The sequence below is a fragment of the Lepidochelys olivacea genome (assembly GCF_965140295.1).
Source record: "Lepidochelys olivacea isolate rLepOli2 genome assembly, chromosome: 1".
In the NCBI taxonomy this organism is placed as follows: domain Eukaryota; kingdom Metazoa; phylum Chordata; order Testudines; family Cheloniidae; genus Lepidochelys; species Lepidochelys olivacea.
In genome coordinates this window covers 49491381-49508040 of record NC_140411.1, presented here as the reverse complement: position 1 = coordinate 49508040, position 16660 = coordinate 49491381, and the positions used below count along the sequence as shown (strand labels likewise).

Here is a 16660-nt window from a genome sequence, read left to right as displayed (position 1 = left end):
GTAAACTCTTTGGGGCAGAGACTTTCTTTTTACTATGTTTGTACAACTTCTAGCACAGTGCTAATTCCTGACTGGGGCCTCCAGGCATTACTTTAATACAAATAAAGAAATAAATTGTTTAATCAGAATTACAGTTAGTCACACCAGCACCATCAGTTTTTCATTTCGAAGGCCTTATAAATTTATGCTGTGGGCTTTTTATTGGCAGGATGCATGAATATTCTAGTAGCCCTAGTTCTCAAGGGACTCAGACTCCCTTCTGAGTTCAGTGTCAAGACAGAGTTCTTGAATTTGAAGTCCTATAAGAGACTCACTTCAGAAGGATTGCCGTAGAAAAGCAAAATGGAAGTTCACAAACAGCTAAATTAATGGTTAGCAAACCACTGTCAATGCCTTAATTTATTACACTTCATCACTGTCTACAACTACATAAATACTGTAGAAAGCAGTTTGAAGACAGGCCTGCTAATGCTGAGAATAAAAGCAGATATGTAAATATGGAATAATATAGAATAAATTATCACCCAAAGTGATCAACAGGCATAAAGATGAAAACTAATTTTTTATGCCTTTTCTATTCTTTGTATGTTACTTGAGATAATACATTTTATAATTTGAAACAGCAAAATGACCTCCCTGCCTCCCTAATTCTAAACTAATTATAAGACTATCAAATCAGGGGAAATGATCAAGGGTTAATGAACACAAAGTGCCAAATTATGGTTTTGGAAGTTAAGCGATGCAAAGAAAGGGATTTCAAAATAAACTATCACAAATGTACTTATATACATGTATATGAAAAAATGGTCTCCAGGAAATATGGTTAAAGTTCATTACGAGGGAGGTTCAATAACTGTTTAAAAACAATAAATTATTAGAGAAAATTGACAGTAAGAAAAGTTCTATCATACACTTAACCGCATATGATTTTATAAACTGGAAAGCATTTTTAAAAATTAATTATGCTGTCGAATACATTTGACTTAGATCCATACAACACTTCAATATTTTAAAGCCATTTATATATATAAATGACTAAATAATTAGCCATGTGTTTGTGAATGTAATGTATTTATTAAGATCCCTGCTAAACTCTGCAGATCAAAACAAGGTAAAGAGGATGCCCCGCAATTCTAAACGAAATCCTTTCTAGTTAAAGCACAAAGAAAGATCACCATCTGAAAACAAAAGGTGTCAAGTCTAATTTGCACTATCTTGCTAAGGTCTTAAAGATGCATATTCTACATTTGCTTCGTGTCTATAAAACATATTGAGTAGAAAGATTGTCCTCATGCTGGTCACAGCCTGCTTCAGTAGCCAAAAAGTCAAAACATAATTGGCTGAAGCTGCATCTTGCTATGGTCAGTGCAGTAAAACAGAGAAGTGGCACTGCCCCACGTATCCTCTGCTGCTGGAATTCTGCTGTCCCAATCCAGATTTCATGGGGTACCGAAGGGAAGCACTGTGGAGTGCTCTGTGCCACTGTTCTAAAAAGGAACACTACTTGGTATCCCCTTCCAGTGTTTGCTGCTGATGGCAGCGTATCGATAAGCCCCTTCCATCCCCGTTTGCCAGATCACTGTGATTTGTGGCACTGTCTTGAGCACTAGATAGATAAACTACCCTGCTGCTTTTGTGATGGGGAAGAGGCAGCCTATGCCCTCTTTCCCCATCTACGGCATCAGTGGGTAGTATCTAGTTCACTGCATAGTGTTTCCAATATAGTATAAACTATTACTGCCCTAATACAAGTTTGCAGTGCCATTGAGTTCAACTGCCTCGTGTGAACATCTGAGGTTCTGGGTCAATATATCAACCCAAAATCTTACATATTTTACCAAAAAAGGGAACTACCAAATTTTGTATTTTTAACATTTGGCTTGTATGTTGTCAGTTTATTAAATTTTCTCTGTCTCGTGCATTTAGATTCTGAGCTCTTTGGGACAGGGACTGTCTCATACTCTGCATTTGTACAGAGCCTATCATAATGGGAACTCAATTCTGATTGAGCCTGCTAGGTGCTATCTTAACACAAATAACAACATATGCTATACTCCACCATTCACCACATAAATAAAAGAAGTCCCTGTTCAGTATCAAAGCACATGTTTTGATGCCTATGGGACAAAGGATGTGCTCAGACACAAAGGTGGAGGAATCAAGGAACATGCTAGTGCATGTAGCACGTTCTACTCAAAGATGACACCTTATGCAGCATATGCACTTTTGTGAGTCATGGAAGGATTGTGTGCATATGTAACTCATGCCTGCGTGGTGGGGCACTCTGTCTCCCTCTAGTGGCACCTAGCCCAGCTAGAGATTGATGAGTCTGCTACAGCCACATGGCTTTTAGCTCATGCAGTAGAGGCTCATACACTAAGCTTCAGATGTCCCAGGTTCAATCCCACCCACCAGCGACCAGGCTCTGTCAGTGTTACAAGGGGGGCTCATCCAGAATATCAACTCAAAAGTCTCTGAAGCTCAGGGTGCACTTCCTCAGCTGGGGGTAGTATGTAACCCATGCCTGCTTGGTGGGGCGCTCTGTCTCCCTCTGGTGGCACCTAGCCCAGCTACAGATTGATGAGTCTGCTTCAGTCCTGGTTAAGAGCCATGTGGTTTTTAGCTCATGCAGTAGAAACTCATGCATTTAGCTCTAGAGGTCCCAGATTCAATCCTGCCCGCCGACAATCGGGGTATGTTGGTGTTACACATACATGCCAGGCAAGGGACAACCCAATGGTAGTATAAAACATGTGTCAACAGTGGGGGAGGGGGCTGCTTTGGGATATGGATGGGCTAGCACAGGGGTCGGCAACCTTTGAGAAGTGGCATGCCAAGTCTTCATTAATTTAAGGTTTCATGTGCCAGTAATAAATTTTACATTTACAGGGGCCCCCAACAGAACCCCAGACTGGCAGCGGGCTGAGCGGGGTCGGCGGCCAGGACCCCGGCTGGCAGGGGGTCGGGCGGCTAGGACCCCAGACCAGCAGCGAGGTGTGCGGGGTCAGTGGCTGGTATCCCAGACCAGCAGCAGGCTGAGCAGGGCTGATGGCTGGAACCCCGGCTGGCAAGAGGCCAGCAGCTGGAACCTCAGACCATCACCGGGCTGAGAGGGGTGGCGGACAGAACCTCAGACCAGCAGCCCTCACTGGGTCTGACTAAAGAAGAATTCTTTTGACACAGGAACTGAGGAAGACAGCCTACTGTCTTCTGAGGACCCCTCACAAACTCACTGTAAAAGTCATGCTGGGGTGAGACTGGAAGGGGTTTGTTGCGAATGCCAGGAGCCAAAGATGCAGTGCTATGTGTCATGGAGATTTTGGGCAGTACAGGTGCCCCTGTAAACTGGGGAGAGGCTACTGTCACATAGGCAGCCCTCCAGGAGTGTCTAAGCTATGCTGGGACCTCTGCAGCACCCGGACCAGTTCAGAATTAGGAGGATGCAAATGTGACTTAAAGTCACCTTAGGAACCCCCCACAACTCCCTAGGCAGAGCACAGACTCTCCCATCTACAAACTAAGGCCTTATGTATATGACAAAAGGCAGCAGATGGATACAAACAGATATGGGGAAGACAACAGTGAGAGAAAAATACATACAAACAAAAATAAAATAATTAAAAAGTCTCTCCCATCCACACCTCTTTATGTACAAAGAAAAATATCTGAGAAAAACCTTATCAATATATCTTTAATTTTATCAACTGGATCAATCTCTGGCATACTGCTTAAAGTTATTCGGTTATATATTTACTTTATATCCACCAAAGCGTTTGATGCCCATGTGATTGCCAGCTGTGTAGCTGTGTAACACTGACAGACCCCTGGTCATCGGGGGGGTGGGATCGAACCTGGAGCTAAATGCATGAGCCTCTATTGCATGAGCTAAAAGCCACATGGCTCTTAGCTAATGGTGTAGAGCAGACTCATTAATCTCTCTCTCTCTAAGTGGTCTCGGTATCACTAGATGGGACAGAACACCACACCCAGAAGGTGTGTGCATTACAGCAGCATTCCTTGGTACACATGCTTCAAAATTTGTTGGTCTTCCATTGTAACAATATGTCTATAGCAAGAAAGCCACCAAAACTGAACCAGTGCTGATAGGGGTGATTGCTGGGTTTGGCTTAGAACATTTTTGATCTTGTCCTGTCAGTTGGTCCTGTCATTTTTGATCTTGTCCTGTCAGTTGGTATGGAGCAGCTGAAGAAACCAACAAGAATCTAAAATGTCAATCTGGTGTTCTTCAGCCTTCCTTAATGCCCATGTTTCACTTCTGTTCAATAGCATTGGTTCAACTGGGGTTCTATAATTTCCCATTTCCCAGCAAGCTTGATGTCCCAATGTCCCCACAGAGGCTGCTCAAGGGCTGAAACTTTTGTCATTTACTGGATTCCATTTTTACTGTATTTGTAAAACCTAAAGATGGTACTCTCTTTCCGTAGAACTCCTGGTGCTGAATGCTGGTGTTATGAAAGCATGCTAAATTTACACACATTTGGATTGGTGCATGATGATGATATTTGATATTAAAAGGCCCTGGTCCCTATGTCTCTCTACGCTGCTTTTCTAAAAGAAGCAGAAATACAGCAAAAGGTTTGTTGTTGCTTCTTGAGGACTGAAATAGTTTGGGCTTTGGTTTTGTTCCAGAAATGGAAGCTTGCATTGTACCACAATGAAACAACTGGAATGAGAATTAAGTGTCAGTGAATACTGCTGGTGTCTCTTTTATTGGGAGTGGAAATTTTCTTGATCCTTTTCTTGATCCATTTGAGGCTTCTTTCTGGCAAATAGATTAAGACATAGCTCTCCACAAAGACAGAAACTTTCCAAGTGGTAAGGTAAGTTCTTAAATAACAATATACCTGAAATAAATAATAACAGACAAACAGCAAGTTGCCATACAACAACTTTGTAAGTCTTGAGCCTTTCTCATTTATTCAAATAATGAGCGTTTTTTTTGCATCTTAATCTACTTCCCAGCAGGAAGAAACTGAACGACAGAAATGGAACAGAACTATTAGATTATTCATTCCCCCCTCACCCACCATCAGTTGAAGTGTGCTCTTTAATATACACTTATCAGTTTAAATCCAGTTTAAGTTTTTTAAAACTTTATTTATTTAGATTTTTTTCAATTGTGTCTACTGAATTCTCTACGTGCACTAAAGAGGTTGTATGCTGAATTAATAATCAAAATGTATCAATACGATAGTAGAAAAATAGACCTCCTAAAAATATGCCCAACCCTAGAATTAATTCCACCGCATCATTCATCAGTTCCCTAATCAAGCCTTAAACCTCTGAAAAGTCTGGGGAGACAAATGAATCTCACTGCATGTCACTACATCTGGACTGCGGTGGACTAGGAGGGCAGGAAAGGGGAAAATAAATTTCAAATCAGAAGACCCTTCACACCAAGAATGACCTGCTCCCAGGCCCCTCCCATTTAAACCAGGAGACACTTTGGTTCAAAATATTCAGATGATCACAATTGCTGCTTTATCACAGAGAGAAAGAAAGGCAGTTTCTCAAGTAGCTAGGACTCAAAACATTTAGGACTTCATATGTCAAATTAACACTGCAGTCATGACCTAAGCACACATCACATTGGGAGCTTATAGCCTCAGGAGTCAAAAACCTGCCTGCACGGTGTCTTTAAAGAATGCACTCTGTGGGAAATCCTGTTTAATAGGCAAGGTGCCACAGTCTGCAGTAGCTGCAGTTTCCAAACGGTGTGAGGATGTAGCCCCACTAAACAATGCAGTAAATGTCATTTTGAGGTGACAAAGTCACAGACAGCCTTGATGAGGTCCATATCTCTTCCCCATTAAAAAAAAAACAACAACAACAAAAAACGGAGGCAACCTTCTTATGAAGTGCAATTGATAAAAGCATGCTTGGCAGACTACTCGGAAGCAGCTGGATATCCAACAGCTCCCCTAGATTATAAACCCAAGCAAGAAATGGTGGGCATAAACCCTCACTCAGCAGGCCAATATATTTTTTGCCATTTTCCCCAGATTCTTCCATCTTGTAAGTATTACCTCAAGGCCACCTGGGTTGAGTCTCTACAGAGGACTGCTTCAGTATGTGTCATCTGGTCACCCTTTGCTGGCGATACCCTATATGCTTTATCTCTACTAATTAGATATGAATACTTAATTGAAACACTGATAGCATTTCATAATTAAACAATATTTTCAGGACAAATGCAAACACTGTAGAAGAGAGCAAATCTCCAGTTCATCACAAAATTCTTATACTCTAGACTCAGTTGTCTACAGCACAAGTAAAATTTTATATAACCAAAAAGAAATAAGATTATCATTAACACTGTCATACATTTCACACACAAAAATTAACATATCAACACATTGCAAATGCAAGTAATCCTAACACAAGTGAAGTGGGAAAAAACAGAGACACTATATTAAGTCTCTATTTCATTGCATTTTAACTTTTTTGACTGCCGCTGAAAACATCTGTTCAATGTTCAGTGGCAGCCAAACAAGCTAACAGAATGTTAGGAAAGGGATAGATAATGAGGTAGAAAATATCATAACAACACTGTATACATCCATGGCAGTACTTCACACGATGCAGTCAACCTGTGGAACTCGTTGTCAGGGGATATTATGAAAGCCAAAAGTATAACTGGGTTCAAAAAAGAATTTGATAAGTTCATGGAGGATAGGTCCATCGATGGCTATTAGCCAACATGATCCAGGACACAACCCCATGCTCTGGGTGACCCTAAACCTCTGACTGCCAGAAGCTGGGACTGGACAAAAGGGGAAGGATCACTCAATAATTGCCCTGTTCTGTTCATTCCCTCTGAAGCATATGGCACTGGCCACTGTCAGAAGACAGGATACTGGACTAGATGGACCATTGGTCTGACACAGTATAGCTGTTCTTATGCTTATTCCTGCAACATTAAATGAAAGCACATGATCAGGTAGTTCAAGGGCTACATAAATGGCCTCAATACAGAGGTATTTCTCAGTATGCAGTCTCCTTTTAACTTTTCTTCAGAATCCATCTTATTGTTGCTTCTCTTATCTTGTCTAGCAATTTCTTAGTATTATTTTGTCTCTATATGTTTAAAAGTGTTCACTATAGGTAATGTAAAGATTGTTTCGTACCAAACGGCCTCTGTCATTCCCTCTTCCCAAGAAGACCCTGTACCATGGTTGATTCCTTTATTTTACTCTCTCTGATTTATTTGGAGAGATCTGGAAAGAAAAGTAAACTGGATCGTCCTCCTTCCCCTACACAGTTTGCTACATTTTACCATGCTGTGCTTAAAATTCTTTCCCAGTCTTTTACCTCTGACAAAATTATATAAGGTATCTCCATCTTCCATCTGCACAATATTACAGAGGGAAGAAATATTTCTATGTACAACAAATGCTCCTAAATCTAACTCAAAAGATACAGCTAGTCACATTTTATCAGAGCCAAGACAATGTGGATCTTTCCTACCTTTAGGAATCTCTAGAATCCTAATGATATGGGGTCTAATCAGATTTTCTAGATGTTCTAAACAGGGTTCTATTATAAAATGTTATAAAGACACTGCAAAATTTTCCCAATTACTAGAAATCTAGGTTCCTAATTATTTGTAAGTGATGCTATGATGGGATAACATGATTTTGGTAATTAAATATTCATGGTAAATAGGCCCAATGGCCTGTGATGGGATGTTAGATGGGGTGGGATCTGAGTTACCCAGGAAAGAATTTTCTGTAGTATCTGGCAGGTGAATCTTGCCCATATGCTCAGCGTTTAGCTGACTGCCATATTTGGGGTCGGGAAGGAATTTTCCTCCAGGGCAGATTGGAAGAGGCCCTGGAGGTTTTTCGCCTTCCTCTATAGCATGAAGCACGGGTCACTTGCTGGAGGATTCTCTGCTCCTTGAAGTCTTTAAACCACGACTTGAGGACTTCAATAGCTCAGACATAGGTGAGAGGTTTTTCGCAGGAGTGGGTGGGTGAAATTCTGTGGCCTGCGTTGTGCAGAAGGTCAGACTAGATGATCATAATGGTCCCTTCTGACCTTAGTATCTATGAATCTATTCCAGCTAAAATATGTGCTGCAAAACTATTACTGGCCTATTCAAGATCATAAAATTTAAATAAAATGTAGTTTCTGGTTAAAGGTACAGAAGGCTAGTTGCATAATATGGACTACTCATATCTGGAAGATTAGGAATAATAACATTAGGTCAAGTGAAATAATTCTTAAAAGAGAAACCTACTATTATCATGGAAGTAAAATACAGGCTGTTGTACTACAGATTTTTATGTTTTAGCTTTTGAGAACTGTTGATTTTTTGAAACCTCATTGAAATTTATATCATCTGAAACAGATTAGAAATTTCATAATAAACTCAACACTGATTTAACAATAAACTCTATGCAGTTTAAACTTTTTTTTAGGATTTCTTTTGTACTCACCAGGGGCTCTGCCATGATGATGCGAATTTTGCGCTCAGCCTGAGTTGTAAAGTTAACAAATAAGCTCTTCAGGACATATTCGCCTGGTTTACTGTCCGGGTCAACACTGATGGGCAACATGGCTGGAGGTCCCTTTTCCCTTTGTGTGCCAGAAACAGGTGGAACTGGTGGTTTGATGTATCCGTTACCAACTGGAGAGGCTGAAATGAACAAGAAATATGTTTACTTTAGGCAACACCTGCCTGTTTTAGTTTTCTAAGACTATTCTAATGTCTTATCAGTGAAACAAAGCAACAAATTAGATTATACTTAGTCCTGCCTTGAGCGCAGGGGACTGGACTAGATGACCTCTCGAGGTCCCTTCCAGTTCTATGATTCATCAGGCAAACATACTATGTAAAAATAAATATTGAAAATAAGTTGTGCACTTGTTCAACAAAAATGTGAAAGTTTAGACTGGGTTCTATGGTCTGTGCATGACGAGATTGTCACAAGAAACTGTAGATGACATCTTATATCTTATGACTGGGTACAGTTTACGTTTCCTGTTCCACTCTGTACTGTCTTTTACATGATGAGACCTGCCATCACTCACTGCTCTTAATAACACTCCAGTTTCTTATCATCTTATCTTCCATGCAAGATCACGATTGCTCGATTGTCAACTAGTCTCTTTATTGTTATTCAAAATGCTCAACTCCCACAGACACCAGAAGTATAACTATTTTTGTGTGTGTTAAAACCAGAATATAGAGTGCCTGATTTTCCTCTCACTTGTAAATCAGGAGTAAGTCCAGTGAGTTTCACCAGTATAAACCATATGCGAAAAGAGTCAAGTCCCAAATATTTTCTCTGGTACTGAACATCTATTATTTTATCAGTTTACCTGAAAGGACCAAACACTGTTGTTTTATTAACATTATTTATCAGCCTCATAAGCATGATGACAATGTGCACTGTATTTAGCTCTGCTTCTGTTTCTTATAACAAACCAGAAGAGAAATAAAAGAAAGTGCCAATACTGTTTTTCTATGCATGAGAACACTAAACTTAAATTCCCAAACTTATGCCAGAAGAGGCTTAGTCCTCTATGGGGAAAAAGTGACATGTTTGATCTTGTAGTGTGATGCTGGCTGCATCCCCTGCTGTTCACTCTCCAGTTGGTATAAGAAGTGGTATTATGAGCAGCTCTCGATGGCGCAGATCACCTGCCACTCCTGCTGCAATTCAGGTGTCAGAACACTTTTGAGCAGCTGTGGAGGTGGGGGTAGAGAGATTTAAAAAATGATAAAATGTACAAGGCTGATATCACTTCCCAATCTTGCTGCAATCATAAGAGAAAAACAACCAAAAAGCACATGCATCACTTTTGTGTGCATCTTACCAGGTTAGAAAAAAATGAGACCTGCAAGTACAGAAGCAGGTTTTTCAGATACGCAGTGATGGATATCACACATCTAAGATTAGAATCTGGCTCTTAGCATTCTGTACCGTATGGTCTTCTGGGACGAATTTGGTATCTTCTGCTGAAAGTTATTTTCAAATATTAACCTCTGAATTTACCATAAGAATAGATGATATTTTATATGCTTAACATCCTGTTTCTACAAGGTGCTAAGCATCTTCAACTCCCAATAATTTCAGTGGCATTTGAGGATGCACTGGACCTGGCAGGCTGTGCTCAGAACCTTGCAGAATTAGGCCCACATTTTTTGCACTGGAAATTATGGAAACTGCATTGCAGAATAGGGAACAGATAGTTTTCTTTCAAAATTCCATTTTTAAAAGACCACTATATATCATGTATATGCTAGACAGAAGTAAATTTACTGTTCTGTGTATGACAGAATAGCCATTACTCTTAATGGGTGTTAAATATTCAATCCATATTGCAGTACAGTGGGAATGAGCCTCTTAATTAACAAGATATGAGATCACATACAGCTCTAGTACAGCTATCACCAATTATTTTCTCCATCTAGCTTAACTTTCCATAAAGCTTACATTGATTATTGACTGTTAAAACATAATAATGATAATTAAGCTATGCTGGGAATGTGATATTGTGCATATAACAAATCATAAATAGAGCACTTCTACATTTTTGATACAAAATTGTTTCTAAAACAGGAGTGCCTCACTAACTTCAGCTAGTCTAAACAACAACAGACTTCTAGTGTATGAAGAAGAGAGCAATGAGTGAAGAGTGTAACTACAAATTCCACTCCCATCATCATTTAGGATGGTATTATGAGGAATAATGGGGTGCAACTGAAAAAGGGAAAATTTATTTTCAATATCAAATCTATTAGATGATGGAAGTGTCTCCCAAGATACGTATAGAACCTCTGTCACTTAAGTCCTTTAGCAATGGATGAAACACTTTTCTGCAAAGAGATTATGTAAAATAGCATTGGGGTTCCAGGTTTATTGTGGCAATTTCTGACATTAAACTTGTTTAGTTTACAAGCAAAACAATCATTTTCTAACTGCCAGGTTCACTATTCAGTCTCAGGTCTGAAAAGCAACATAACCACCATTAAGAAGATTTGACAACTCAAATTCTATCCTAATTTATACCGGTGCAACTATTGTATGCAATTTCTGCTTTTGTTGCATCTGTTGACACTTAACATTAAAAAGGTTGCAGAGCAGTTTTTAAACTAAGAGATGGGGGAAAGCCGATTGCTGCAGAGGCGCACGTGGATCGGACAGAGACTTCTCTTAGAGGAGAGTCTATTGATAGAGATTCTCTAGGTTTTAGTCAGGAGGAGGGGATGAAAGAGGATAAAGTATGGGCCAGATCAGACGAGAAACATTCACATAAAGAATCTGGCACATCAGAAAAGGGCAGACAAATAAACAGTGACAAGTTTTTAAAGTGCTTGTACACAAATGCTAGAAGCCTAAATAATAAGATGGGTGAACTAGAGTGCCCCATCTTAAAGGAGGATATTGATATAACAGGCATCACAGAAACCTGGTGGAGTGAGGACAATCAATGGGACACAATCATTCTGGGGTACAAAATATATCGGAAGGACAGAACATGTCTTGCGAGGGCCAGGGGAGTGGCACTATATGTGAAAGAAAATGTAGAATCAAATGAAATAAAAATCTTAAATGAATCCACATGTTCCATAGAATCTCTATGGATTGTAATTCCATGCTCTAATAAGAATATATCAGTAGGGATCTATTATCGACCACCTGATAAGGACAGTGACAGTGACGATGAAATGCTAAGGGAGATTAGAGAGGCTATCAAAATAAAATACTCAATAATAGTGGGGGATTTCAATTATCCCCATATTAACTGGGTACATGTCTCCTCAGGACGAAATGCAGAGACAAAATTTCTCGATACTTTACATGACTGCTTCTTGGAGCAGCTGGTACAGGAACCCACAAGGGGAGAGGCAACTTTCAATCTAGTCCTGAGTGGAGCGCAGGATCTGGTCCAAGAGGTAACTAGAACAGGACCACTTGGAAATAGTGACCATAATATAATAACATTTAACATTCCTGTGGTAGAAAGAACACCTCAACAGCCCAACACTGTGGGCATTTAATTTCAGAAAGAGGAACTATGCAAAAATGAGGAGGTTAGTTAAACAGAAATTAAAAGGTACAATGACTAGAGTGAAATCCCTGCAAGCTGCATGGTCACTTCAAAGACACCATAATAGTGGCTCAACTTAAACGTATACCCCAAATTAAAAAACACAGTAAAAGAGCTAAAAAAGAGCCGCCGTAGCTTAACAACCAGGTAAAAGAAGCAGTGAGAGATAAAAAGGCATCTTTTAAAAAGTGGAAGTCAAATCCTAGTGAGGTAAATAGAAAGGAGCATAAACACTGCCAAATTAAATGTAAAAATGTAACAAGAAATGCCAAAAAGGAGCTTGAAGAACAGCTAGCCAAAAACTCAAATGGTAATAACAAAATGTTTTTAAGTACATCAGAAGCAGGAAGCCTGCTAAACAACCAGTGGGGCCTCTGGATGATTGAGATACAAAAGGAGCATTTAAAGATGATAAAGTCATCACAGAGAAACTAAATTAATTCTTTGCTTCAGTCTTCACGGCTGAGGATGTTAGGGAGATTCCCAAACCTGAGCCGTCTTTTGTAGGTGACAAATCTGAGGAATTGTCACAGATTGAAGTGTCACTAGAGGAGATTTTGGAATTAATTGAGAAACTTCACAGTAACAAGTCACTGGGATCAGATGGCATTCACCCAAGAGTTCTGAAAGAACTCAAATGTGAAATTGCAGAACTATTAACTATAGTTTGTAACCTGTCCTTTAAATCAGATACTGTATCTAATGACTGGAAGATAGCTAATGTAACACCAATATTTAAGAAGGGCTCTAGAGGTGATCCTGGCAATTACAGACCGGTAAGTCTAACGTCAGTACCGGGCAAATTAGTTGAGACAATAGTAAAGAATAAAATTGTCAGACACATAGAACATAAATGATTGTGCAAAAGTCAACATGGTTTCTGTAAAGGGAGATCGTGTCTTACTAATCTGTTAGAGTTCTTTGAAGGGGTCAGCAAACATGTGGACAAGGGGGATCCAGTGGACATAGTGTACTTCGATTTCCGGAAAGCCTTTGACAAGGTCTCTCACGAAAGGCTCTTACGTAAATTAAGTTGTCATAGGATAAGAGGGAACATCCTTTCATGGATTGAGAACTGGTTAAAAGACAGGGAACTAAGGGTAGGAATAAATAATAAATTTTCAGAATGGAGGGGGGAACTAGTGGTGTTCCCCAAGGGTCAGTCCTAGGACCAATCCTATTCAACTTATTCATAAATGATCTGGAGAAAAGGGTAAACAGTGAGGTGGCAAAGTTTGCAGATGATACTCAACTGCTCAAGATAGTTAAGACCAAAGCAGACTGTGAAGAACTTCAAAAAGATCTCACAAAACTAAGTGATTGGGCAACAAAATGACAAATGAAATTTAATGTGGATAAATGTAAAGTAATGCACATTGGAAAAAATAACCCTAACTATACATACAATATGATGGGGGCTAATTTAGCTACAACTAATCAGGAGAAAGATCTTGGAGTCATCGTGGATAGTTCTCTGAAGACGTGCAGCGGCAGTCAAAAAAGCAAACGGGATGTTAGGAATCATTAAAAAGGGATAGAGAATTAGACGGAGAACATCTTATTGCCCTTATATAAACCCATGGTACGCCCACATATTGAATACTGCATACAGATGTGGTCCCCTCATCTCAAAAAAGATATACTGGCATTAGAAAAGGTTCAGAAAAGGGCAACTAAAATGATTAGGGGTTTGGAACAGATCCCATATGAGGAGAGATTAAAGAGGCTAGGACTTTTCAGCTTGGAAAAGAGGAGACTAAGGGGGGATATGATAGAGATATATAAAATCATGAGTGGTGTGGAGAAAGTGAATAAGGAAAAGTTGTTTACTTGTTCCCATAATATAAGAACTAGGGGCCACCAAATGAAATTAATGGGTAGCAGGTTAAAAAAACAAATAAAAGGAAGTTCTTCTTCACACAGTGCACAGTCAACCTGTGGAACTCCTTGCCTGAGGAGGTTGTGAAGGCTAGGACTATAATAGGGTTTAAAAGAGAACTGGATAAATTCATGGAGGTTAAGTGCATTAATGGCTATTAGCCAGGATAGGTAAGGAATGGTGTCCCTAGCCTCTGTTTGTCAAAAGGTGGAGATGGATGGCAGGAGAGAGATCACTAGATCATTACCTGTTAGGTTCACTCCCTCTGGGACACCTGGCATTGGCCACTGTCGGTAGACAGGATACTGGGCTAGATGAACCTTTGGTCTGACCCAGTATGGCCATTCTTATGTTCTAATGTGTGGCATATTGTGTCAAATATTTGCATAGTAAAAGAGTAAAAAGAGTGACCCAACAATTGGAACTTCATTGGCAACTCTGCTGCTGATCTGTGAACCAGAATGGAATCCATAAAGTTGGCTCTGTAATGCTGATCTCAGTAAAATAAGAGAGAACTTACATTTGTCACTACAGTCAACAGACCATACCGTTTACTCAAGGGAGCGGATTTGCACAGTTACTTTTCACTGCAGAACCACACTTTAAGAATATATTGTAGGGACAAGTTTTCCATTTGCAGAAGGACAGACAAAATGGAGCAAGAACTTTTTACTACTAATTACTATGTTCATAATTTTCAAAGCTGTTTGCATGTTAGCATCTTAAAAATATATTTAGGTTCCTAAATTAAGGAGGGCTAATTTTCAAAAGTGCTGAATAAATGCAAACATCCAGTTTTAAAAATTTTGTCTTCTGATTTGTAAGAAAAACTGAAAGACATTTGCACCCTCTACACTATGTAGTAAGTTTTGAAGTATCTATATATAGAAAGAAAAAACTGTCTTACTTACAAAAAACTAGATTAACAGAATATAAAGTTTGTAAAGCCAAGCACTCAACATTTAAGAAATGCCAGAATTAAGGTACCGGTGTAACAATAATGTGATTCCCTTGCGCTTATGCATGATGATATAGTCATTAATTATATGGCCACATACTATCCTACTAAGATACTATGATGACAGCATCATAGAAAATCCTATGGGAAATTAATTTGGTACTAGGTACAGGATTTGGATGGTATGCAGTAAACAATGCAAAGGGACACACAATAAATGACGAGGATAAAAAAAAATGTTTAATTAGCATTCAGTGAGCACCATCCATCCTATGCACTGCCTGGTGTATAGTCCTGTGGGAAAAATAGTATGTGATCACATAACTTTAGATTGTATCAAAATGCATAAACACTGGGGGGCTGCTTATAGGTTGCAGGGGCAACCTTAATTTTGGCATTTCCTAACTTTTGAGTGCTTGACTTTGCAAACTTAATGTTTAACATAGGTTTTTTGGGGTTTTATTTTTCACATGCACATGCGCACACACAAAACACCTGCCTCTGAACAAGATAGCACCCTTATCAGATCATCCCAAAAATATCTCCAACATTTCAAGTGCAATTTCGTAGAGAACCACCCCCATTAAGCAACCAGTTTTGCTTGGTACCTTGAGTTATTGCTTAAATTCTATCATACCTGCAAACCAACCGTACCCAGAAACATTAATCCTTCCCTTTCTAACACTTTCACTTAGACCAGGTTATAACAGCATAGCATTTTCTTTAAATGTGAGAAAGATATATTATGGACATTGCAATGAAATATCCACATATCCTTTTGACCCTATGCCATTACTGAAAACTGGAAAACTGCATTGAAATGTATGTTAAATCACTGTTAATTCTTTTCATGTTGTAAATAATTTGCTTTTCTGATGTGATGAACAATTACTATAGTAAGAATTCTAAGAAAGTACAGTAGCTTTTAAACATACGTATGCAGTAAGCTGATGAAAAGTGAGGAGTAAAAAACTAAATTATGCCATTTCCTCAGTACTTCTTGTACATTATATTACAGAAACTTTTCTTCAAACTCAAAGATCAAGCAAAACAACAGAAAAATCAGTCTAATATGTGCAAGTTAAAAACTTGCAACACAGTGGGTACAATTTTAGCAAAACACTGTTAGTGACTTCTCATTATATTTAACAGGAAAAAGAATACACTATTTTCTTTAACTTAAGAGTGCCAAATTTTGAATCTAACACCATACAGGCTAATGAGACACACTAAAACACAAAGTCACAATGTTTTTATACCTACCAAGCTCCTTTATAAAACTGACCACACTGAATCTTCTCCAACAGGCTACTGTAATATCCATGAGCCTGAAAATAACAGAAGTTCCAATTCTCAAAACTGTTTTCTTACTAAAATGGAGAAAGAAATTACTTGTTTCATGATCCTGTTTCACACTTTCACTATATGTCTTTCTTCGACATCAAGGCAGGCATTTCATTTAGGTTTTTTGTTTTTTTTTTTAAATAGGCAAGTGCTGAAGTTCGAGCAGGCCTCCCGATCGGATCAGGCTTTCCATAGCCAAAGGGGTAATTTTTAGCTTCAGCATATGATGATGACCTACAACTTGCAGAGTGGCTGCATGTCTATATTTATCCAAAAGTACATACTATACTGACAGATTAGTGAAACTACTTCAAGCACTCCAAGAACATGAGACTGGCTAATGCAGTTCGGCATAAACAAACCATGTGTACCAAACATATGTATTATCACACAGT

The 16660-nt window shown here is 39.1% G+C and overlaps 1 protein-coding gene across 3 annotated transcripts in view; it reads right to left on the bottom strand.

The window, feature by feature from the left end:
• The window catches only part of FRY (FRY microtubule binding protein), a 320853-nt gene that overhangs the window by 222236 nt on the left and 81957 nt on the right, over nucleotides 1-16660 (bottom strand). For all 3 annotated transcript variants that reach the window (XM_084635515.1, XM_084635516.1, XM_084635517.1), the window contains exon 2: nucleotides 8463-8662. In XM_084635515.1, coding sequence (XP_084491641.1) covers nucleotides 8463-8662 — 200 coding nt within the window. The remainder of the gene's footprint in view (nucleotides 1-8462; nucleotides 8663-16660) is intronic.